General features: G+C 42.8%; 1 protein-coding gene across 4 annotated transcripts in view; it reads left to right on the forward strand.

The window, feature by feature from the left end:
- The window catches only part of PUDP (pseudouridine 5'-phosphatase), a 789,960-nt gene that overhangs the window by 573,285 nt on the left and 191,372 nt on the right, over nt 1-25,303 (forward strand). For all 4 annotated transcript variants that reach the window (XM_029604431.1, XM_029604429.1, XM_029604430.1 and 1 more), the window contains one exon: nt 3,648-3,877. In XM_029604431.1, coding sequence (XP_029460291.1) covers nt 3,648-3,877 — 230 coding nt within the window. The remainder of the gene's footprint in view (nt 1-3,647; nt 3,878-25,303) is intronic.

Consider the following 25,303-nt stretch of genomic DNA (forward strand, 5'->3'; position numbering starts at 1 on the left):
CTAATAATTCCCAATATTCCTGTTGCTTTTTTGACTGCCGCAGCACACTGAGCCAATGATTTAAATGTATTATCCACAATGATGCTAGTTCTCTTTCCTGGGTGGTAGCTCCTAATATGGAACCTAACATCGTATAACTATAGCATGGGTTATTTTTTCCCTATATGCATCACCTTGCACTTATCCACATTAAATTTTATCTGCCATTTGGAAACCCAGTTTTCTAGTCTTACAAGGTCCTCCTGCAATTTATCACAATCCGCTTGTGATTTAATTACTTTGAATAATTTTGTATCATTGCAAATTTGATTACTTCACTCGTCATATTCCTTTCCAGATCATTTATATATATATTGAAAAGCACAGGTCCCCAGTACAGATCCCTGAGGCACTCCACTACCCCCCCCCCCCCCCCATTGAGAAAATTGTCCATTTAATCCTACTCTCTGTTTCCTGTCTTTTAACCAGTTTGTAATCCACGAAAGGACATCACCACCTATCCCAATACTTTTTACTTTTTCTAGAAGCCTTTCATGAGGAACTTTGTCAAATGCCTTCTGAAAATCCACCGGTTCACCTTTATCTACATGTTTATTTACCCCTTCAAAAAAGTGAAGCAGATTTGTGAGGCAAGACTTGCCTTGTGTAAAACCATGTAAACCTTGTTCCATTGAGCATGCCTTTCTATATGTTCTGTGATTTTGATCTTTAGAACACTTTCCACTATTTTTCCTGGCACTGAATTCAGGCTAACTGGTCTGTAGTGTCTCAGATTGCCCCTGGAGCCCTTTATAAATATTGGGGTTACGTTAGTCACCCTCCAGTCTTCAGATACAATGGATGATTTTAATGATTGGTTACAAATTTTTACTAATAGACTTGAAATTTCATTTTTTAGTTCCTTCAGAACCCTGCGGTGTACACCATCCGGTAGAGGTGATTTACTACTCTTCAGTTTGTCAGTCAGGCCTACCACATCTTCTAGGTTTACCGTGATTTGGTTCAGTCCTCTAGATCATTACCCATGAAAACCTTCTCCGGAATGGGTATCTCCCCAACATCCTCTTCATTAAACACCGAAGCAAAGAAATTGTTCAATCTTTCCACGATGGCCTTATCTTCTCTAAGTGCCCCTTTAACCCCTCGCTCATCTAACGGTCCAACTGACTCCCTGTTGGATCTTTCTTCCAATTTTTCAATGAAGATCTTTTGGCTAAAATATCTTCTTTCACCTCACCTTTTAACCATGCCGGTAATCGTTTTACCTTCCTTCCACCTTTCTTAATGTGTGGAATACATCTGGACTGTGCTTCTAGGATGTATTTTTTTTTTAACAATGGTCCCACACCTCTAGCACACATTTTACCTTTGTAGCTGCTCCTTTCAGTTTCTAACTATTTTTCTCATTTTATCAAAGTTTCCCTTTTGAAGGTTTAGCACACTAGGGCTGTGCATTTGCTTACTGTCCCTCTTCCAGTCATTAATTCAAATTTGATCATATTATGATCACTCTTGCCAAGTGGCCCCACCACTGTTACCTCTCTCACGAAATCCTGTGTTCTTCTGAGAATTAAATCTAAAATTGCTCCCTCTCTCGTCTGTTCCTGAACCAATTGCTCCATAAAACTGACATTTATTCCATCCAGGAACTTTATCTCTCTAGCATGCCCCGATGTTACATTTACCCAGTCAATATTGGGTAAGTGAAATCTCCCATTATTACTGCACTACGAATTCGGTTAACTTCCCTAATTTCTCTTAGTATTTCACTGTCCACCTCACCATCTTGGCCAGGTGGACGGTAGTATACTCCTATCACTATACTTCCCCATCACACAAGGGGTTTCTACCCATAAAGATTTGATTGTGCATTTAGTCTCATGCAGGATCTTTATCCTGTTGCTCTGCGATCCCAGACATAAAGTGCCATACTACCCATAGCTATCGGGATGTGCAATCTCGATGTATACTGCTCCATATAAATTACCTGATGGTTATGACAGAAGTTTCTTCTTCTTAAATTTGATTGTTCAAGATATTTATGGGGCCCGTCTACATGCATATTTTCAGGTGTAGAATGTGTATTTTAAAAACTGTGATTAGCATTACACTGTTTCTAAAATACACATATAACATTGTGTGTATATGCTGACTCTCTCTTCCAGCATTCCTTTTGAATCTCCTGAGGACATTCCGGATGCTGAGGGAAGGTGGTCATACACCAGACTTTCAGTAATCTGAGCCTGGGTTCGTGTTTCTAGAGCCATTCTATGGCTCTATGGTCAGCACATCAGCTCTGAACTCAGTGGACCCCACTTCATGGCCAGATGCAACACTTTTGGACTTAACAGAGGCTAACTTTCAAAGTTAGGTGTCTAAACTATTTGAAAATTGACCTCAAAAGTATTTATACATATTTCATTAGAGTGGTTAAACATAGCCTTGTTACTGAGGTAGTAGTAAAACACTCTACCTATATGAGAACTTTTGAGTGGAAGAAAGATAATTCAGGTCTGGAGAATAAAGTACCTTTCACATGAAGGGATCATATTTTTCCAGCAATGTGTAAAAGCTTGTATATCAATAATCATAATAATTGATTTGGTTAAAAATGCTGTACAATAATAGTAATATGTAGTACTTTTATCCAAAGCATTGTTTAAGAAGAGTGAGTAGCCTTGTTACTAAAGAAATGATCTTGGAACTAGGAGTGTTCAAATTGTTCTTCTCCTACTGACACTTCTCACTGTTCAGGGTGTTATGTGCATGTCCAAAATAATAATGATTAGCATGACTACATATAAGCAAATTGAGTAAATATTTTTTTGCACGTCTAACTTCAGACTGTTTAGAGAATTTTCTCAAAATAGATTATACAAACTATTTTTTAATTTAGCCAGGATTCACATCATCATGTTTGGGGGTCAAAAAAACCTTGGGTTTTTAATACTCAGAACTGAAAATTTTAAGTTTGTATTCTATTTCAAACATAGTTCATTCAGCAGCACAGTACCCCAAAGCAATGCTAAGATGTTAGTTTAGTATTGACTTGGAGACGAATGCCCCCTATCAAATTCTCAATAAATCATCTTCCGCAGTACCCAGGGTCTCACTGAAGTGCTTATTTGGCGAACAGTTGCTAGCGGAGTCATGCTGCTGCCAGGCTATCCAAGTCACTCGTTGTGATTTGTAAGGGAGTACTCGTTAATGTGTGCAATTGTCTGCTCTTTGCCAGAGCACTGGCTCTGAGAAGAGTGAAAATGATTAATAAGAGCCTACTATTGATACAGTAGGACAAATCTGAGAGAAGGATGGTAAGGTGCACATTGAGGTAATGGTTGGATACCACTAGTGTGATATTCACTGCCATTCAAATACTGACTCAACTCTGCTTCGCGTCTAAGATTTTTTTTAGTGTAGGAGTACAGGTTGCTGCAGCTGCAGAATATTGCTAAGAATATTTTATTCTCTGACAATTTAACCATGGCAAACAAATATTCAGTGACACCAACTGCACAAAAGTACAAAATTGTAAAACAAGCTGCCCTTCTTTTTGTTTGTGAATCTTACATTACATTAGCTTTTAGGGTAATGTGTTATGATATATGATCTTTCTCATGTATGCCTTCTGTATTTGTCTTTAATAGGGGTTGAGAAGTTGATCTACCACCTGCACAAACACAACATTCCCATGGCTATTGCCACGAGCTCAGCGGCAGTGACATTTGAAATGAAAACAAGCAGGCACAAAGACTTCTTTAATTTGTTCCATCACATTGTATTGGGCGATGACCCAGACGTGAAGAATGGCAAACCACAGCCCGATCTTTTTCTAGTTTGTGCAAAGAGGTTTGACCCTCCGCCTCCTTTAAGAAAGGTAGGTCCAGTATTTGCTGAAATAACAGGTACTATAGACAGTAGGGTTGTTTTTTTCTTACTGTTAGCTATTGGAATAGAGTTTCAGAATTCATGATTATTAGAAAATGCAATACCTTTTGTTCTGAATGAAGAAACAGTATATCATAGCTGAAGCAATGGAGAGCTGCATTTATGTCACTACATTCTTTTTGTAAATAATTTAGGGAACCAGTGACTAAAAAGTCACAGGATAGGAAACAATATCCTGTTGTGGTTTGGAAACTGATAAGAAACAGAGTAACACTAAATGGGTTTCTCAATGGAGAAAGGTGAGCAGTAGAGAGCCTTAGGGATCTGTACTGGACCAGTACTTTATAATATATTTATAAATGACTGGGAAAAGGGAATGACAAGCAGGGTGATCAGATTTGAAGATGTCACAAAATTATTCTGTGAGAAATTGCAGGAGGACCTTACTAGTCTGGGTTTCAAAATAGCACATGAAATTTAATGTAGACAAGTGCAAAGTGATGCACATGGGGAAGACTAACCCACACTAGTTACATAATGTTAGGTTTCACATTACGACTTACCACGCAGGAAAAGGATATGGGCATCATCGTAGATAATACTTTGAAACCTTCAGCAGTGTGTGACAGCAGTCAAAATAGCAAAGAGAATGTTAGGAATTATTAGCAAAAGGAGAATAAAATGGAGAATTATCATAATACCTCTATCGCGGTATGATGAGACCACATCTTGAGTGCTGTGGGCAATTCTGTTCTCCACATCTCAAAAAAGCTGTAGTTGAACTGGAAAAGGGCAACCAAAATAATAAAAAGAATGGAACTGCTCCCCTATGAGGAAAGGCTAATGAGGTTAGGGCTATTCAGCTTGGAGAAGAGACTGCTGAGGGGGGGATATGATAGAGGTATAAAAAATCATGAGTGGAATAGAATGGGTGTGAATCAGTTATTTACTCTTTCAAAAATACAAAGACTAGGGGACACTCCATGAATTTAGTAAGCAGCAAATTTAAAATAAATTGGAGGAAATTCTTTTCAACTCAGTGTACAATTAAGCTGTGGAATTTGTTGCCAGAGGATGTGGTAAAGGAATTTAACATAGCTAGGTTTAAAAAGGTTTGGACAAGTTCCTGGAGAAATCCATAACTGTTATTAACCGGGTAAACTTGGGGAAAGCTATTACTTATCCCTGTTTGTTGGCAGTATGGGATCTATTTACTGTTTGGGATCTTTCCAGGCAGAGCTGAAACCAGCTTTATCTGCACCTGAGGCAGCTATTCAGAATTATGCCCCCATCCCCGTTATACATATGCACACACACACTCTCATACTCAGACACGCATGCGCACTCTCTGACATATCTGCACCTACTCTCTGCTGTTGTGCTGTTGCTCATGCATTCCCTTGGTGAGTGCTCCCCCCGCCCCAGTACTAATACATTACGTAAAGTTCGTACTTGCTGCCAGCCCTCCCACATCCTGCAGTAACCCTCTTTCTTTCCTTTTACCTCCCCTTCTTGGCATTCACACTGTCCAGAAGACTCACTGATGCTACAGCCAGTGCATAATGCTCATGAAACAGTTGTTGGCTACCCCTGTGCTGGCAGAATATTTCACATGCAGAACACAGATAGACCCCCACCAATTACAGAAGAAACAAAAAAAAAAAGTCCATAAAGTTAAAAATGAAACGTGCAGACAAAAAGTAAAGTGGAAACCACTACAAGGCCAACAGTATTATGCAGTCCAATAATGAAAAAGAACCATCTTCATAAAACAACAAATAAAATCAAGAAATATAAAATATTCATAATTGTGAAAACCATAGCAATAAAATAATACATTTTAAAATAGCTGACAAATAGAACATCCAGTAATTAAAAACTCATAACTATTTTAATATTTCTTAAAACACCAATAAAATTTTTCAAAATAGCAGAAACATCAAATAACACCCCAAAATTAAAATAGGTAAAGATTAAATAAATCTGCTCTCCATACCTGGGATCTTCTGATGGCCAGTCAATCTTTTCTTTTCCATGGAGGCCTGTGAAGACCTCATCGTAGGCCACCAGAGGATGGGCTCCACAGCGGTCCAGGCTTCTTCTCTGACCACTGTGGCGGCTACTGCAGTAGCCCAGCTGGATTTCATTTTCTGCCAACATTGGAGATGGAGGGAAGGATGTGGTTGTGAAAGCTGGCAGGAGGAGGAGGGGAACAGGAGACCAGAAGAGGAGTTGCTGCCCCTCCAATCATGTGAGGAGGTTGTAGAACAATGAAGAGAACAATCCAAAGTACAACGGCCTTCCCTTCTAGGCAGTGACTGACCATCTGCTCCCAAATTCAGAGTGGAGCTACAGATCTCATCCTAGGAGCTGCAGTGGCAGTCCCAAGTACCGGCAGTGGTCTAGTCAGAAGGTCAGCAAAGTGGACAGATCCAGATGCAAAAAGGGCCTACACATGTTCTAGGTCCCTTTATAACTTGCTTGCAGTGGAAGCCATGTCTTTTAAGATGTAACTTCCCCTGCGAGCAAGCTGTAGCTCAAGTAGGAGGAGAGGATAACGAGAGGGCGGAGGGAGGAGTTTTTGTCCCTTCCAATCCTGAGCATAGGAGGCGGGGGAGAGGGAAGGAGCAGAGTCATTGCTGGTGGCAGCCCCAATTTTTTTTTTTTTGGTGGGGGGAGCATGGCCCCTGTGGTCACCCCTGACCTGATGCTTATGTGTTTGCTGCTGTGCCTGGACCCAGTGGCGTTAGCTACGGGTGGGCCTGGGTGGGCAGGTGCCCACCCAACTTAGACCAGGCCCACCCATCTGGCACCGGAACTGCAAGGCTGTCGCGGGGAATCCCATCCCCGCGACAGCGAACAAGAGAACCCACGCCTCGCGCGCCATCACGGCACACATGGGAAGCGCTGCTGCGGCCGTATGGCCAACCGGTCTTCCTGTTCGGGGGGGGGGGGGGGGGTGGAAGCGCCACGCGCGCAGCTTCCGCTTCCTCCCCCCAATGCAGGAAGATCAGCTGCCTCTCCTGCTGCCACCTGTTCTCCTGCTATCTTCGGGGCCGTACAGCCCGCCGAACTTTCCTGTTTGGGGGTGGGAAGCGGAAGCGCCGCGCACAGCTTCCGCTTTCTCCCCTCAAGCAGGAAGATCAGCTGCCTCTCCTGCTGCCACCGGCCTCCTGCTAATCTTCGGGGCGTCGGGCCGTACAGCCCGCCGATCTTCCTGCTTGGGGGGGGGAGGAAGCGGACGTTGTGCGCTGCGCTTCCGCTCCCCCCCCCCCCGACAGGAAGTTCGGCGGGCTGTACGGCCCGAAGCCCGAAGATAGCTGGAGTCCGGTGGCAGCAGGAGAGGCAGCTGATCTTCCTGCTCTGGGGGAGAAAGCGGAAGCTGTGCACGTGCTTGAATGTGTATGTGTGGATGAGAATGGGAGTGTGTGTGGGTGAAAACTGGAGCCTGGGTGTGTATGTGGGTGAGAATGGAAGCTTGAATATGTGGGTGAATGGGAGCTCAAATGTGTGTATGTGTGGTTGAGAATGGGAGCCTGGGTTTGTGGGTGGGTGAGAATGGGAGCTTGAATGTGTGTATATATGGGTGAGAATGGGAGCCTGGGTTTGTGGGTGGGTGAGAATGGGAGCTTGAATGTGTGTATATATGGGTGAGAATGAGAGCCTGGGTTTGTGTGGGTGGGTGAGAATGGAAGCTTGAATATGTGGATAAGAATGGGTGCTTGAATGTGTGTATGTGTGGGTGAGAATAGGACCTTAAATGTGTATATGTATGGATGAGAATGGGAGCTTGAATATGTGTGGGTGAGACTGGGAGCATGGGTTTGTGGGTGAGAATGGGAGTCTGGGTTTATGTGTGTGGGTGAGAATGGGTGCCTGGATGTCCGTCTGTGTGTGCATAAGAATATAAGCCTGGGGAGGGGTGAGAAAGTGAGAACTTGTATGTGTGTCTGCAGAGAATGTGAGCTTGGGGGGGGGGGGGGGAGAGCATATGAGAGTGACAGCTTGAGTGTGTGAGAGGGAGTCTGTGAGAGAAAGCGTGTATGTGTGTGTGTGTGGAAGGGAAGAAGACAGTAATAGAAGAAAGACACTGAAAAGGAATTAGGAAATGAGCTATAAGGGAAAAAATGGGAAAAAGAGACCAGGACCAACTGATTAGAAAAATACAAAGATCAGACAACAAAGGTAAAAATATATATCTATATTTTGAGATGTTAGCAATTTAAATATAAGCAACACAACCGCTCTCTCAAAATTTATGGACAGGTAGGAGCCGTGTATAAAATCGTAATAATAAGAAGGCTAAAGTACCACAAATCACCGTGAATTATGTTTGTATTATTAAGTAAACCTCATACTTAGGCATAGATGTGAATGCTATGCTGCATAATTTGGCATTATTTATCAGTAAAAAAAATAACTAGTAGACCTGCATGCCTACAGCCCACCCATGTTAACCTTGTGCCCACCCAAAAAATCAATTCTGGCTACGCCACTGGCCTGACCTAGAGAGACATGCCGATACCCCATAGTATAATACCCAGGGCAGCCACCCTATTTGGCCTCTTCCCCTCCCCACCCCCCAGTCCCAGCACTGTTGCCAGGTACTTGTGACCTGAATTGGCCACTGTTAAAAATAGGATAGTGTGCTTGATATCTGTCTTACCCAGTAAGCAATTCTTATTTCTGAGTAACAAGTTCATAAGTTACTGTATATGGTTTTGGTCTTTAAAGTGCATTACAAGAAAACTGTGCAATGTTCGTTTTCATTCAGGTTCAGCTTGGGAAATTGTGATGTTCTTATCCTTATGTGTGTTCTGTTAATGATATTTGAAGTTTTCTAATAGTTCACAAATAAGATTTCCCAACTGCCTTCCAGTTTAGGATTAGTGCAGTTTCACAACAGCATTACCCCCTTGCAGTTCACCATCTAGTTTACTGGAGTATACAGAGTGCTAGAAGAAAATATACCTTTAAACTATACAGGTCTATATTAGGAGACCTAATGGTACCCTGTTATAGAGTCCACAAGCTAGGGTGAAAGAACATAGTAGAAACTTCATCTTTGTGAGACTTTTCTCACTCCAAATGACATCAAATCTTCACCAAGGTGTACTGTGCTGTTCTTCCGTCTCATGCTATATGCGATACTGGCCCCTAAACCTAAACCACCACCAACACCTCACCTCGAACTATTAGATGGCCCGCCTATAGAGATATAAATACTTCCCTACTATGAGGGCCTTCTAGATAGTCAGTCTTTCTCTCTCTCTCAGCAATTCCGAAAATTTATTGCAAATTGCATTTGGGCATATCATATGTGTGATAATACCCCTCATTTAACTAAATCCTGACCAAGCTCCTCCCTGCTCCCATCCCTTCAAAAAAAATTGCATTCATGCACCATAGCACATTTTGATGAATGACCCGGTAAGTTAGCCAGAAAAGTAGCCACGTCCCAAACACCCTGTTGCACCCATCATGTAGACAGAGAACTATTTAGCCAGCTAAGTATTGGCCACTGAATGCAGCCGGATATTCAAATGCCCCCATTTAGCTGGTTAAGTCCGAACTTATCTGGCTAAGTGGTGTGAAATATCAGCCTTATAGTCTTTTCTGGATAAAAATGTTACCTTTTGACAAGATGATGCAACAGAAATCTCCTCTTTGAAAAATTTCCTCCCCATTCTCTGCGAAAATGTATGTAATGTCCATACACTATGGGGGAAAGAGGGCCATCTTGAAACACCAACCTTGGTAACTGATTGCATAATAGAGGCAGCCTTACCTTAGAAGAGCTAGAACTGGAAGAGCCCTTCCTATTTCTGAGCCTGTCCTTGGAGAATTTAAATTTGGAATTTGAATTTAATTACTTTCATTTTGAAATCCTGAGCTCAAGGGAAGTGGCAAATTTAGGTATAGAGAGTAGGTCGAAATAGCGAAAATTACAATGTAAGATGTAAGAGCTTGCCCAATACTGCAACATCTTATTTAGTTGAACCTACGTAAGAGCGTTCTCTAGGCATGGGAGTCAAGAAATGATCGCTATTGTGAGGGTTCAAAAAAGGTATAATTACAATTAAGTTGTTTCACTAAGCATTTACAAGGATATCTTAATATAAATTGTGACCCAGTGACAACACTTCAGATCTCATAGAAAGGAATTTTTTTCTATGCTTTTGAGTTATTCTATTAACATACAGATATACCCAAATTTTCTGTCCATGAAATAATTGTAAATGATTACAAAAGAAAAATCTAAGCACATAATTCCTATCTGATATAAATGCAAAAGAAACCAATGAAGTTCCTCTTTTATGTCCTGAGATAATTCAAGAATATCCTAATTTAAAGAAAGATCTTGAGTTTGATTCCCCATTGTTCCATCTTCATATTGTGATAGATAATAAGATTTACAAATAATAGGCATAGCATCCGATGAAATCTTAAGAATTTGAAACATACAGCTCTTGAAAAGATTAGAAGGAGAAATCATTGTAATTAGTGGAAAATTAAGAAACCTCAGATTCAAACCTCAAGGAATTCTCTACATGCTCCAACTTCTTGGAATAAACCAAATTAGGTTGAGCAAGTTAATGTTGTATTTTCTCAACAGAGGAAACCTGAGATTCCTTAAAAAAAATTGTTTCTCAAGATTTTAGTGGTTTTTCCCAGCATGTTCAGATTAGCACTGGCAGATAAAGGTTCTGTAGTCAGCACTCCCTCTGGACTGAGGTTTACTTATTTCTTGCTTTCATGTATATTTGTACTTCTAAGGCAATTGCTTCAAATAAAAGTATTTAAACAAGAATCTTCTCTGAGGGATTCATGCTGCAAGTAAATTAACAATTGGCCCTCTCAGCTAATTCCCCTACTTGTTTAATACCTTATCAGATCAGACTTTGCCCAGGAACTAATACTCCCACTTTTCTCAGATAAAGTACTTTTACACTCACAATTCTAACACTAGCAAACAAATAACAACTTTTACTGTTTTACTGAATTAATCCAGTGTCTATTTTCCCTGAACAAATACAAACACATTCTTTTCACCCTACAGGATTTCCTTTGGGCCAGCCATTGATACCGAACCACAGTAGAACTCTGTGGTCAGGGGGTTGTCACCAGGCCTCTAGAGAAAGTTCCATCCTGGTCATTGGCCACAACCTGATTTGACCTGAGTTGGCCAACAAGCATCACATCACAGCTCCAGTATGTCAAAGACATGGAGTGGGGCAGTGGAGATAGTAATTTGGCTTATCTGTCTTACCATTCCAGGAAATATTTAGAATTAGACTGTATTTGGTAATATACAGCCTGTTTCCAGCCACACCCTGAAAAGCTGTGTGTATATAATTACAGTTAAGGAACTCAGTTGTTTCAGCAGTCCATGTACTCTTCACTTCACAAATAATAGTGGAAACATCACAGTGCAACTAACCATAGATAGTACCAGTAAATTGTTCCACGGTCTATGTGAGTTGGAACCTTGGCCCTAACTATTCTATACCTGGGGCCCCATAGGCTGTGAGGATGCAGCCTAGACCAAGGGAGGGGGCTATACAAACTGCTATGACTGCCTGTTTGTACCAGAGAGATTCCCCTGTATGGGCCCTAGCCTGTGGGATAGTGCTAAAGGAGTCCGTCACCCAGCACCTTGGATAAGCCCCTGTTTGTATTGTACCCATCAGGGAAGAAGCAGGTGGGATGGCATTTGGTCAAATCTCTTTGAATTGGCGGGCCCATTAAGGACCATCAGAATGCCAGCCCAATGCCAACTTTGCCCCCACTGCACATCCAGGCTAACCCCATCAAGTGGTGGCAGTAGGCCCTTATGGGAGCAACTTTTGATAGTGAACAATTTTCTCGTTTTTTATTTTTTTTTAACTTTGTTTACATAGTTGCAGTCCCTTTAAAAGTCACAGAGCTAGATGGTTGGGCAAGGCCAGGTGAGCTCCGGGAATGCATGGCGGTGCTGCGAAAATTGTCAGGCTCCGGTAGGAGCAGGTCATGGCTGGGCCTTGAAGACCACACTGTTCCAGTCACTGGTAGTGCATGCTAGTGCTAAAGGTGGAGGCACTGTACTAGTAACTGCATCTGGATTTACTCCAGGGGTGGTAGCTATACTGAGAATTAAGTCCACCAAAGAGCTCTTACAAGCCCATGAGAGACTGCAGCATGTACAGTGTGAGATCACTGCTGGGTCCTGTTCTGGGGATGCATAATGGTAGTGGGCCTTTACCTGGAATTGAATGCCCAGCAGCAACTGTAACTCTCCTCATATCTGGGCTGGCTATATGTCATGCCTCTTCCTTCCTCTCCCTGGGTCCAGACTTGCCATAGGCGGCACCTCATTTTGACAATTAACAATGACAGCAAGGATGGTGGGAGGCCAGAGCAGTCCCACTCCTTTGTTCTCCTTTGATGCCTTGTCCCCTTCCTGCAGTCAACCACAACCCCCCCTACATAGACCTGGTGGGCTGGCTGTGAGGATACATGCAAGGTCCGGATCAGCTGGGTGGGGAGGAATGAATATAGGTTTCGGAGGCATCCCTTCTGGCTCTGTGGCGGTCCATAAGGCCCCCCCCTCCTCCCCCCCCCAACAGGCCCACAAGCTGCACCATTGGCTGTGCGGCCAAGATATCATGTTCTCCTCCTCTAGGAGGTCTGGTGAGTGAGCAGCTTACTGTCCAGTTCACAGAAGCTCCAGTTCATTTTGATGTTGCAGCACTCGCTGTTTAATAGCTGTCACCAAAGTGAAAACTGGGATTCCTGCTATGAGCTGTGAAGGTCTCTTCTTCTTTTTAAGAAGGTTGACAGCATACATCTAGAGAGCTCCTGGCCACATACTGACTGCTTTGTTCTTTTAAAACTTATATATTTGTAATTGGGTATTATATGTTTTAAATCAATATTTACATCTGCCCTGGGATTATTTTGGCAATAAATTGCTGATTTATTCTTTTCTAACAAAGAGATGTTTACAGATGTTAATGAGATTTAAAGAATTGTATCTTACAGTTGTTTTTGTGCCAGTTCAGTAAGGGTGCAATATATCGTCTTCCAATCTGGTTAATAAATGACCACCTTGGAAGGACGTATAAAACATGGCTGAATCTTGTTACTGAATAAATTATGCATGTTACAGTGATACTATTGTGGTTTTAAGTAGAAGGTTTCCTTCTGGATTGTATAATTGATGTGGTTGCTGACAGGAATGCTGTCTCGTTGTTCCCTTGAACTGTAGTGAAGGTTCAATGTCTTTTTAGCCAGTGGATTAATATGTGTCCTTTAATTGTCTCCTGTTTGTACCTATCCTTTCCTTTTTTATTTATCTATATTATCTGCAACATTCTGTTACAAAGGAAGAGGTGAAAGATTAATGTGAATCCAAGTTACTGTGACATGCTGTAACACTAATTTGCACGGCAGAGAATAGGAACTGTTTAGTATTAAATATGCATGTCATGGTGAAAGCAATTGTTTGACAAAGATGACTGTTTATTCTTTTTTAATGTCATCCTTATTTTTTCTAACCTATTTGTATTTTGCTTTTTGGTTTGTGCATTATGAGTCCAACATCAATCTGAGTTCCTAAATTTAAGTACCTAAATGAGTGGCTTATTTTTAGCACATAATTTAGGCACTTAAAACTTGGGCCTGCTATTTATTCACCTACATTAGATTCCTAAGTTAGGTGCCTGGCACTGAAAATCCTACATTAAGCCCCTCATTTATGTCTCCAACTTGGCCCCAGCCTGGCCCCTTCCACTTTTTAGGTGCCTACATTTAGATACCTCGTAAAAATAGGTTTCTCTAAATTTAGATGTTCAGCCAGGAGACATTTTCATTTAGGAAAATCTAGGCACCAAAGGAGTTACATTTCAAAGCGGTTTCATGCATAAAACCAAATGTATTTGTGTAAGTAGCAGGTAGTCACAGATATGCTATTTTTTAATTGTTGAATGAATGTGTATACATTTTACCTATCGAAAAAAGGGGCATTCTGGGATGGGGGTCAGAAGTGCATGCAGCAGCTGCTTTTTTATGAGAGAAACACATACTCTCTACATGACCAAATGTATATGTACACTTTTAACAACTGCAAGTTGGTATAAATGAAATTGAAATTGCAGTTGGCTGTAGTTTTTGGGTGTGAGGTCTGGGTGAAGTGGTGCTTCCCAAACCTGTCCTGGGGACCCCACGGCCAGTCGGGTTTTCAGGATATCCACAATGAATATGCACAAGATACATTTGCATACCATGGGGACTCTGTATATGCAAATGTATCTCATGCATATTCATTGTGGATATCCTGAATACCCGACTGGCCGTGGGGTCCCCAGGACAGGTTTGGGAAGCCCCAGTCTAAGTGAACTAAAACCAACTGGGTGAACTGGCGAGGTATCAGCAAACTGGTGATTTTCATGTACGTACAGATTTTCAAAATGGTATATATGCATACTTTATAAAATACTTGCCTCTGTGTATGACATTGGGGTTATGTGTACTTTATTTTTATCATGTAAAATATACATGTGTATGTTTATAAAATAGGTAGAGAATGTATGACATTTTCTTGCACTAGTAATATTTGTGCTTAATGAAACATAAGCACATACTTTGGGAGCAGAACTATGCAGTATTTTATAAACTCTACAGTTCCCGCCACACATTTTATAAAATACTAGCATAAATCTCTGTGCGTCACTTATGCGTGTAAATTCTGTACTGTGGATAGGTTTGAAAATTAGGCTGCTTAAGTTAGATGCCTAGATCTTTGAAATATCACCTCTCTATTTATATACATACATTTTTCTATTAGACCTTCAGAAGGTTATCATTTTATTTTTGTGGCACCTTTTTTGCAAAGCAAAGGAATCCAACTGTGGCAGAAAAATGAGCTTTTATATGCCTGCCATGAAGCCATAACTTTTTGTAACTGTGCTTTAAATAACACAATCAAGAGTTACACCTCGATGAAAAATGAAAACAGCACTGACACAGTCACATTTAATGAGCCTATTCTTAAATGCTTTTCATACAAGAATTCTTTAAAAATGTTTTGTCAGACTATGCTCTAACAGCTTGCTAAACAGAACCACAACATGTCTGACTACCACCAAAAATAAAATTAAGAGGATTTATTTTGAGTAAGATACTCTGAACTCTGGTTGGTTTGTCTATTTTTTTTTTTTTTATTTGGATAGTTGTATGAAGAAATCCTATGATGTATGTGCTAGTCATCTTATTGCTAGTGACACTTGATGCATCCCTGAAGAAGTCACTTTATCTCGCTGTGCCTCAGTTTAGCCAAATACAGTTGAAAAATGTAAATTGTTATAATTTTGTGTTTTTCTTTGTCCTATTTATGTTTTTGAAATAGAACGTATACCTTAGCCTTGTTTGGATGAAGGGCACTATAATGGCATTAATCCAGACTATTTGAGTCTGGATTATACTAAATATACACTGTATATTTAGTATAATCACTTTTAAATGATGAATACATTCATTATACCAGTTAGACACAATTTCTTCCTAATTTCCCCTAGAGAGCCTTGCATTTCCTAGTTCTCCTAGGACAAGCAGGATGGTAGCCCTCACTCATGGGTGACATCATCGGATGGAGCCTGGCACGGAAAAATGTCAAAATTTCTAGAACTTTGACTGAGCATACTGAGCATGCCCTAATCCACATGTCCACGCAAGGTCCTTCTTCAGTATTTTTTTCCGCAGAGCTTTCGCCTTGTGGGAGCGGGAGCTCGTGGCTTTTCTCTTGAAATTGCCTTTGAAAACTTTTTTCAATGTACTGTTTGGGTTTTTCATGTGAATTCATTGATCATGTGTCCCTGTCGGTTCTTTCTAGTTTCCCCAATCAGGTTTTTTGGCGGTTTGGTAAACCTTATTTTGCTTCCGTTCCCCCCCCTCCCCCATGGCAGCGGTGCCTTGGTGCCTGCGGGTGTCGACCATCCGCCTTCACCTTCTTATATTTGTCCCTTTTCTTTCATTCACCATGGCCTCGTTCAGTTTCCATCTGTGCCTCCAGTGTCAGAGGACCATGTCCATCACGGACCCCCGTGAGGTGGGTGTCCTCTGCCTAGTGGCATCGTACGACGTCTGGGGTTGCCAAATGTGCACCCAGATGACCCTCAAGGGACATCACACTTAGCTTGACAAGATGGAGAAGATCTTTGGTTGGGAAAGTCTGAGACATCCACATTGGCAATTCTGTTGATGCCGTTGGTGGATAGGGGCGCCGGGGGCCGGCTCCTGTCAGTCTCTTCCAAGTTGAGGACGTTGGGTTCATCGTCATCGACCTCAGCACTGGGAAAAAGACCGGGCTGAGCATCAAGGGATAAGAACATGCTATATTGGGTCAGACTAAGGGTCCATCAAGCCCAGCATCCTGTCTCCAACAGTGGCCCATCCAGGCTATAAGAACCTGGCAAGTACCCAAAAACTAAGTCTATTCCATGTTACTGTTGCTAGTAATAGCAGTGGCTATTTTCTAAGTCAACTTAATTAATAGCAGGTAATGTACATCTCCTCCAAGAACTTATCCAATCCCTTTTTAAACACAGCTACACTAATTGCACTAACCACATCCTCTGGCAACAAATTCCAGAGTTTAATTGTGCTTTGAGTGAAAAAAAACTTTCTCCGATTAGTTTTAAATGTGCCACATGCTAACTTCATGGAGTACCCCCTAGTCTTTCTATTATCTGAAAGAGTAAATAACCAATTCACATTTACCCGTTCTAGACCTATCATGATTTTAAACACCTCTATCATATCCGTCCTCAGCCGTCAATTCTCAAAGCTGAAAAGTCCTAACCTCTTTAGTCTTCCCTCATAGGGGAGCTGTTGCATTCACTTTATCATTTTGGTCGCCCTTCTCTGTACCTTCTCCATCGCAACTATATCTTTTTTAAGATGCGGCAACCAGAATTGTACATAGTATTCAAGATGTGGTCTCACCATGGAGCGATACAGAGGCATTATGACATTTTCCATTTTATTCACCATTCCCTTTCTAAAAATTCCCAAAATTCTGTTTGCCTTTTTGATTGCAGCAGTACTCTGAACCGATGATTTCAATGTGTTATCCACTATGATGCCTAGATCTCTTTCTTGGGTGGTAGCTCCTAATATGGAACGTAACTTTGTGCAACTATAGCATGGGTTATTTTTCCCTATACGCATCACCTTGCACTTATCAACATTAAATTTCAACTGCCATTTGGATGCCCAATTTTCCAGTCTCACAAGGTCTTCCTGCAATTTATCACAATCTGCTTGTGATTTAACTACTCTGAACAATTTTGTATCATCTGCAAATTTGATTACCTCACTCGTCGTATTTTTTTTCCAGATCATTTATAAATATATTGAAAAGTACGGGTCCCAATACAGATCCCTGTGGTACTCCACTGCCCACTCCCTTCCACTGAGAAAATTGTACATTTATTTTAAGTCTTTTTATTACCGTCGTTAAGCTAGGTGCCGTCAACGGTTCAGAATAAGGCACATAAATTAATGTTACTAAATGTATTAAATTATATCAACTTAAATAGGTGCCATCAAGGTACGGTAACATAGTACATTTAATCCTACTCTCTGTTTCCTGTCTTTTAGCCAGGTTGTAATCCATAAAAGGACATTGCCACCTATCCCATGAATATATATTTTTCCTAGAAGCCTCTCATGAGGAACTTTGTGAAATGCCTTCTGAAAATCCAAATACACTACATCTACCGGTTCACCTTTATCTACATGTTTATTAATTCCTTCAAAACATGAAGCAGATTTGTGAGGCAAGACTTGCCTTGGGTAAAGCCATGCTGACTTTGATCCAGTAAACCATGTCTTTCTATATGTTCTGTGATTTTGATATTTAGAACACTTTCCACTATTTTTCCTGGCACTGAAGTCAGGCTAACTGGTCTGTAGTTTCCCAGATCGCCCCGGAGCCCTTTTTAAATATTGTTGTTATATTAGCAACCCTCCAGGTACAAATAATGATTTTAATGATAGGTTACACATTTTTACAAATAGGACTGAAATTCATTTTTTAGTTCTTTCAGAACTCTGGGGTGTATACCATCCGATCCAGGTGATTTACTACTCTTCATTTTGTCAATCAGGCCTACCACATCTTCTAGGTTCACAGTGATTTGGTTCAGTCCATCTGAATCATTACCCATGAAAACCTTCTTCGGTATGGGTATCTCCCCAACATCCTCTTCAGTAAACTCCGAAGCAAAGAAATCATTTAATCTTTCCGCAATGGCCTTATCTTCTCTAAGTACCCCTTTAACCCCTCGATCATCTAACAGTCCTACTGACTTCCTCACAGGCTTTCTGCTTAGGATATATTTTAAAAAGTTTTTGCCTCTATGGCCAAATTTTTTTCAAATTCTCTCTTAGCCTGTCTTATCAATGTCTTACATTTAACTTGCCAACACTTATGCATTACCCTATTTTCTTCTGTTGGATCCTTCTTCCAATTTTTGAATGAAGATCTTTTGGCTAAAATAGCTTCTTTCACCTTCCCTTTTAACCATGCCGGTAATCGTTTTGCCTTCCTTCCACCTTTCTTAATGTGTGGAATACATCTGGACTGTGCTTCTAGGATGGTATTTTTTTTAACAATGACCACGCCTCTTGCACACTTTTTACCTTTGTTGCTGCTCCTTTCAGTTTTTTTCTATTTTTCTCATTTTATCAAAGCTTCCCTTTTGAAAGTTTAGCACGAGAGCTGTGGATTTGCTTACTGTCCCCCTTCCAGTCATTAATTCAAATTTTATATTATGATCACTATTGCCAAGCGACCCCCCCCACCACCACCACCATTACCTCTCTCACCAAATCCTGTGCTCCACTGAGAATTAGATCTAAAATTGCTCCCTCTCATGGTTCCTGAACCAATTGCTCCATAAAACTGTCATTTATTTCTCTAGCATGTCCCGATGATACATTTACCCAGTCAGTTTTGGGGTAATTGAAATCTCTCATTATTACCGCACTACAAATTTGGTTAGCTTCTCTAATTTCTCTTAGCATTTCGCTGTCCGTCTTAACATCTTGACCAGGTGGACGGTAGTATACCCCTATCACTATAGTCTTCCCCAACACAGAAGGGATTTCTACCCATAAACATTTGATTGTGCATTTAGTCTCATGCAGGATGTTTATCCTGTTGGACTCTATGCTATCCCGGAAATAAAGCGCTACACCGCCTCCCGGGTGCTCCTCTGTCATTGCATTATAATTTGTACCCCGGAATAGCACTATCCCATTGGTTATCCTCCTTCCACCATGTCTCTGAGATGCCAATTAAGTCTATGTCATCATTCACTTCTTTACATTCTAATTCTCCCATCTTACTTCTTAGATTTCTGGCATCAGCATACAAACATTTCAAAGTTTGTTTTTTGTTTGTATTTTCATTCTGCTTTTTACTTGATAGGGATAAGTTAGAATTTTTTAGCTCAGGTGAGTTTTTAGTTACAGGCACTTGGACTACTTTTCTTATTATTGGAACCTCACTGTCGCGATGCCCTAATTCTAATGCATCATTAGTATCCTTTCAGCATACCTCCCTGTCTTCAAAGGTTGCCAATGCCAAAACCGACTGGGAGGAAGAAGGGATGGCCAAATCTTCTTTGGAGCCCCAAGGTGAATCGGTGACTGGCATCAGGACTGGTGGAGACCAGCCGCAGAGCCCCGGCATTGATGGAAGATGGGCACTCCTCACTGTGGGGTCATTTTGGGGGCATCATGGCAAAAGCCTGCGCCTTCTCGAGTCCGACACCATGCATCGAGAGTGATCGAGCACTGAGAGGAGAGGATCACCTTGCTGGTGGCTGAAAAGAATCAGTAAGTTTATGCTTGGGAAATTTTATTTTTTTAAAGTATTGGGGCAAAGTAAACTATTTGGGAATATTATTTAGTGTGACTGTCAGCTTTCCCCTTTGTTCTAGTTTAAAAGCTGCTCTATCTCCTTTTTAAAGGTTAGCGCCAGCAGTCTGGTTCCACCCTGTTTAAGGTGGAGCCCATTCCTTTGGAAGAGACTCCCCTTTCCCCAAAAGGTTTCCCCAGTTCCTTACGAAACTGAATCCCTCTTCCTTGTACCATTGTCTCATCCACGCACTGAGACCTCTGGAGCTCCGCCTGCCTCTGGGGACCTGCGTATGGAACAGGGAGCATTTCAGAGAATGCTACCCTGGAGGTGCTGGATTTCAGCTTTCTACCTAAGAGCCTAATTTCAGTTAGTCAGCCAGAGTGTCTCACTGCTCTTTTAATTAACAAATGTTGGTACCTAATCAAACCAACTCACACTACCTTAACACCTTTCCAAGGTGAGTAACTGAACTGAACTTTTCAACCTTTTTACTTAGGTATTCGCTGCTTCTAGCTTATTTCTAGCTTCTGGCTACCTCTTTTTTTTTGTTTGTTTTTAATATACAAACACTATAACTTCTGCTTATTAGCAGCCTTACATACTATTAAAAATAAACACACTAACTACTGTTTATTTGCTGCCTTACTGACTATTAAAAGCACAAATACACTAAATAATATTCCCAAATAGTTTACTTTGCCCCAATACTTTAAAAAAATAAAATTTCCCAAGCATAAACTTACTGATTCTTTTCAGCCACCAGCAAGGTGATCCTCTCCTCTCAGTGCTCGATCACTCTCGATGCATGGTGTCGGACTCGAGAAGGCGCAGGCTTTTGCCATGATGCCCCCAAAATGACCCCACAGTGAGGAGTGCCCATCTTCCATCAATGCCGGGGCTCTGCGGCTGGTCTCCACCAGTCCTGATGCCAGTCACCGATTCACCTTGGGGCTCCAAGGAAGATTTGGCCATCCCTTCTTCCTCCCAGTCGGTTTTGGCATTGGCAACCTTTGAAGAGGAGCTGGAGCACATGGTCCAGGTGGTGGTCCAATGGGCATTGCAGGACATAGGAGGAGTACCAAAGGTGCCAGCACTCGCCCTGCTGGAACAGCTGCTTATTGGTGTGTTACCAACCCATGTGGCACCGGTTCCCAGATAGCCATAAATGCCCGGCGGGGCACTGATGCTTCCCCCAACCAATACTGTGCTCGTTGCCGGTTCCGAGGAGGAGGAAGCTCCATCAAGGCCGGCAGATACACCGAGGCCTACAGCCCCCTGTCCAGTTTTGCCAGTGCCAGCACCAGTGCTACCGATGCCCATGCCTCTAGACAAAGACCGAGCACCCAGGATCCCATCCCCTGTTGACTACATTGAGGATGAGTCCTGTATGACCCCCTGGGGGGATGACACTGCAGAATCCTCCGAGAACTCGGAGGATCTTTCTTCGGAACCATTTCCTACATATGAACGAAGGAGGTCTCATCCAGAGGACCTGACCTGTACAGGTGATGGCAGAGGCCATCCCTTTTTCAGGTAATGACAGAGGAGGATGCCAGGCATAAGATGTTGGAAATGCTCCAGTTCGTGGAGGGTCCTAAAGAGATCGTGGCAGTCCTGGTACATGTTATCTTTAGCTAGTTACTGCTGAGGATCTGGGAGCACCCCCTCACAATATCCCGTTAACAGGAAGTCAGATGGAGATTACCTCGTTCAACAGGCTACTGGATTCAACACACACTTTGCCGCCCCCAGGCAAAGATCATAGAGCGATGGACGCTCTTCAGAGGAACGTGTTCCAAGGGGCCATGCTTACTGCCCAGTTGCCTCTTACCAACTCTATATGAGCCAGTACTCTCACAACCTCTGGAAGCAGGTGCAAGAGGTGGCTGATCTACTGCCTCAACAGCAGCAAGACCCCCTTCTTATCACTGGTGTGTTGGGGCCTGGAGTGTGGAAATCAAGAGGTTCATTTAACTACGATGTTTTTGAGACAACAGCGAGAATCAGCGCCCGCAGAATGGCATGGCTGTGGGCCTAGAATCTCTGACCGGAGGTACAGGAAAGACTTACTGTCCTGCCATGCACAGGAGAGAATCTCTTCGGAGATAAGGTGACTCAATTGCGGGATCACAATGAAGACCCTCCAACAGCTCTCCGCCAGCAATTCAAACTCACTATCCTCAGCAAGTAGGTCCATGAGACAGGATCAGAGGAAGTCTTTCTACCACCAGAGGAAGTACGCAGAGGGTGAACTCATGGGGTCATTCCAGGCAACAAAGAGCTCCCCAGCCAAATCCTGGGACAGGGTTTTGACTGGATCGTAGGGAGTATAAGCCAGCCACCTGTACCCGGGACGCTGGATCCCCCAGTTGGGGGCAAGATACAATTCTTTAAGGATCGGTGGCCCAGTATAACCTTGGACCAGTGGGTCTTGTCCATCATCCGTCAAGAGTACCAATTAAACCTATTGGGTGTCCCGCCAAATTACACCTCTTGCCCATTTTGTAGCCACTAGTGCATTAGGCGGTACTACTTTGGGAACTTTCCACCTTCTTAACAGCCAGAGCAGTTGAGTGTGTCCCACCAGGGCAAAGAAGGCAGGGATTCTACTCCCGGTACTTCCTGTCACATCCTAGACCTAAGGGCCTTGGACAGATTTCTCAAAAAGAAAAGATCAAGATGGTTTCCCTGGGCACTCTGATTCTCCTCCTGCAAAAAGGGGACTGGCTATGCTCCCTTGATTTAATGGATGCATACGCTTACATCAAGATCTTACCGGGTCACAGGAAGTATATCAGATTTGTGGTGTGAAAACAGCAATTCCAGTATGGTGTTGCTGTTCGGGCTAGCATCAGCCCCAAGTGGCTTCACAAAATGGCTGGCCTTGGTGTGGGCGCACCTGCACAGACTGGGAGTGCATGTTTTCCTGTACTTGGACGATTGGCTGATCAGGAGCACCTCTCAGATAGGGACCAATCAGTCTCTGTGCTTGACCACCTGGGTGTTGGAATAACTAGGGTTCGTCATCAACTACCCAAAGTCCCATTTTAGCCTGTCACCTAAACTGGACTTCATAGGAGCCCTGCTAGACACGGCTCAGGCAAAAGCCTTCTTGTCGAGTCCAGGCTGGTCACTGTGGCATTCATAGTGGTGGAGATTCAACAGAGCCAGCAGGTCTCAGCGCGACACATGTTAAGGCTGTTGGGCCACTTGGCTGCAACCATCTATGTTACTCCCTTATCACATTTACACATGCACAGTGGACCCTGAGGTCGCAATGGCGCCGGGCCATGCAGAGCCTCCGGGCTCATATCTTAGACACTCCACCTCTCCGAGTCTCCTTGTCCTGGTGGTGGGCTCTCTCTTGAATTTGCACGGGGAATATCTTTCCAAAATCCCCTACCCAGATTGGCCTAACCACGGATGCATCCATCTTGGGGTGAGGCGCTCATGTAGAGGGGCTCTGTACCCAGATCTTATGGTCCGCCCAGGGAGCTCCAGGTAATCAGGTATGCAATATGGGCTTTTAGAGATTGGCTTTTCAACAAAATTGTCCTTCTACAAATGGACAACCAAGTTGCTATGTGGTATGTCAAATAAGCAGAGGAGGCACAGGGTTGTAGCTCCTGTGCTGGGAAGCAGTCCAGATCTGGTACTGGGCCCTGGGATGGTACTTAAGGCCATGTATCTGGCTGGAATGGAGAATGTGATAGCGGACAGATTGAGTCATACCTTCAGACCCCTTGAGTTGGGGTCTGAGGAAGCCCATATGTGGACTTGTTTGTTTCCCCCTGCAACAGGAAAGTGACTCAGTTCTGCTCCCTGTACAGGTCGGGCCCAGAAAACAGCAAGGTAGGCAATCAAACAACGCCGTGAGGATAACAACAAAGAATAGATGCCCAAGGGTCTTTTTCCAAATCTTTAATTGGTGGAGACGTATGTGATTAATTAAAAATGCCCGACTCGCGCAGAGTTTCGCCACATTCCAGTGGCTGCCTCAGGGGCTTAAATGAGAGCACACTGAATAACTATTAGTTAATTCCAACAACATCCGCATTACAGACGTATCTTGAATAAATAATATAGCGCATGAGCTTCTCCCGGTTTCATTCTCAAATGGCGCCGCATATGTGTTTCTCCACTTGGTACAGAACAAAAAGGCCTTTTTGTTCTGTACCAGGTGGAGACGGCACACGCAGAAACACGTCTGCGGCGCCATTTGAGAATGAAACCGGGAGAAGCTTAAGCACTACATTATTTATTCAAGATACGTCTTTAATGCGGATGTTGTTGGAATTAACTAATAGTTATTCAGTGTGCTCTCATTTAAGCCCCTGAGGCAGCCACTGGAATGTGGCGAAACTCTGCGCGAGTCGGGCATTTTTAATTAATCACATACGTCTCCACCAATTAAAGATTTGGAAAAAGACCCTTGGGCATCTATTCTTTGTTGTTATCCTCACCCTGTACAGGTCGGACAGCAAACCAGCCTCAGAATCCTTTGCCTGACTTTGGGGCAGGGGTCTTCTGTATGCATAGCCTCCATTTCTTCTAGTTATGAAGACTCGAAGCTTTGTGAGGACCGTGGGACTATAATCCTCATAGCCTGAGACAGAATTGTTTTCCACTCCTTCAGGAGTTATCCATCCAGAAACCAATCAGTCTGGAGGCTTCCCCAGATCTCATCACACAAGATTAGGGCAGGCTACAGCATCTCAATCTCTGGGCCCTGTCGCTCACAGTCTGGATGTTGAGAGGATAAACCTGTAGCCACTCGATCTTTCTGAAGATGTGTCTTGGGTCCTGGTAGCTTCCTGGTAGCTTCCAGAAAGCCTTTCACTAGAAAGTCCTACAGATGGAAGTGGAGGAGGTTTTCTGTGTGGTTTGAGCAGAAGGCCCTAAATCCAATCTCCTGCCCCGCGCAAAAACTGCTTGACCACATTCTACATCTATAAGAGGCTGGCTTGAAAACCAACTCCATTAGAGTTCATCTCAGTGCAATTGGTGCATACCACCAAGGTGTAGATGGTACGCTCATCTCTGTACAGCCGAAAGTTATACACTTTGTGGGACCTGTTTCAATTGAAGCCTCCCTTAAGGCCTCCTGCTGTGTCTTGGGACCTCAGTGTGGTGTTAGCTCAGCCGATGAAAGCGCCTTTTGAGCTGCTGAGCTCCTGTGACTTGAAGTACCTGACCTGGAAGGTCATATTTTTGGTGGCGGTCACTTCAGTGTGCAAGGTCAGCGAGTTCCAGGCCTTAGTGACTTATCCACCTTATACTAAGTTTTATCATGATAGGGTAGTCTTGCGTATGCGTACCCTAAGTTCCTGTCTAAGGTGGTGATGGATTTTCAACTTAACCAGTCTGTCATCCTGCCAACGTTTTCCTAGGCCCATTTGCACCAAGGTGAACGAACCCTGCACAGTTTAGATTGCAAGAAAGCCTTACCCTTTATCTGGAACTGACAGAAGCCCATAGACAGTCCATCCAACTTTTTGTTCCTTTTGA

The sequence above is a fragment of the Rhinatrema bivittatum genome, chromosome 5, assembly GCF_901001135.1.
Source record: "Rhinatrema bivittatum chromosome 5, aRhiBiv1.1, whole genome shotgun sequence".
NCBI classification, from domain to species: domain Eukaryota; kingdom Metazoa; phylum Chordata; class Amphibia; order Gymnophiona; family Rhinatrematidae; genus Rhinatrema; species Rhinatrema bivittatum.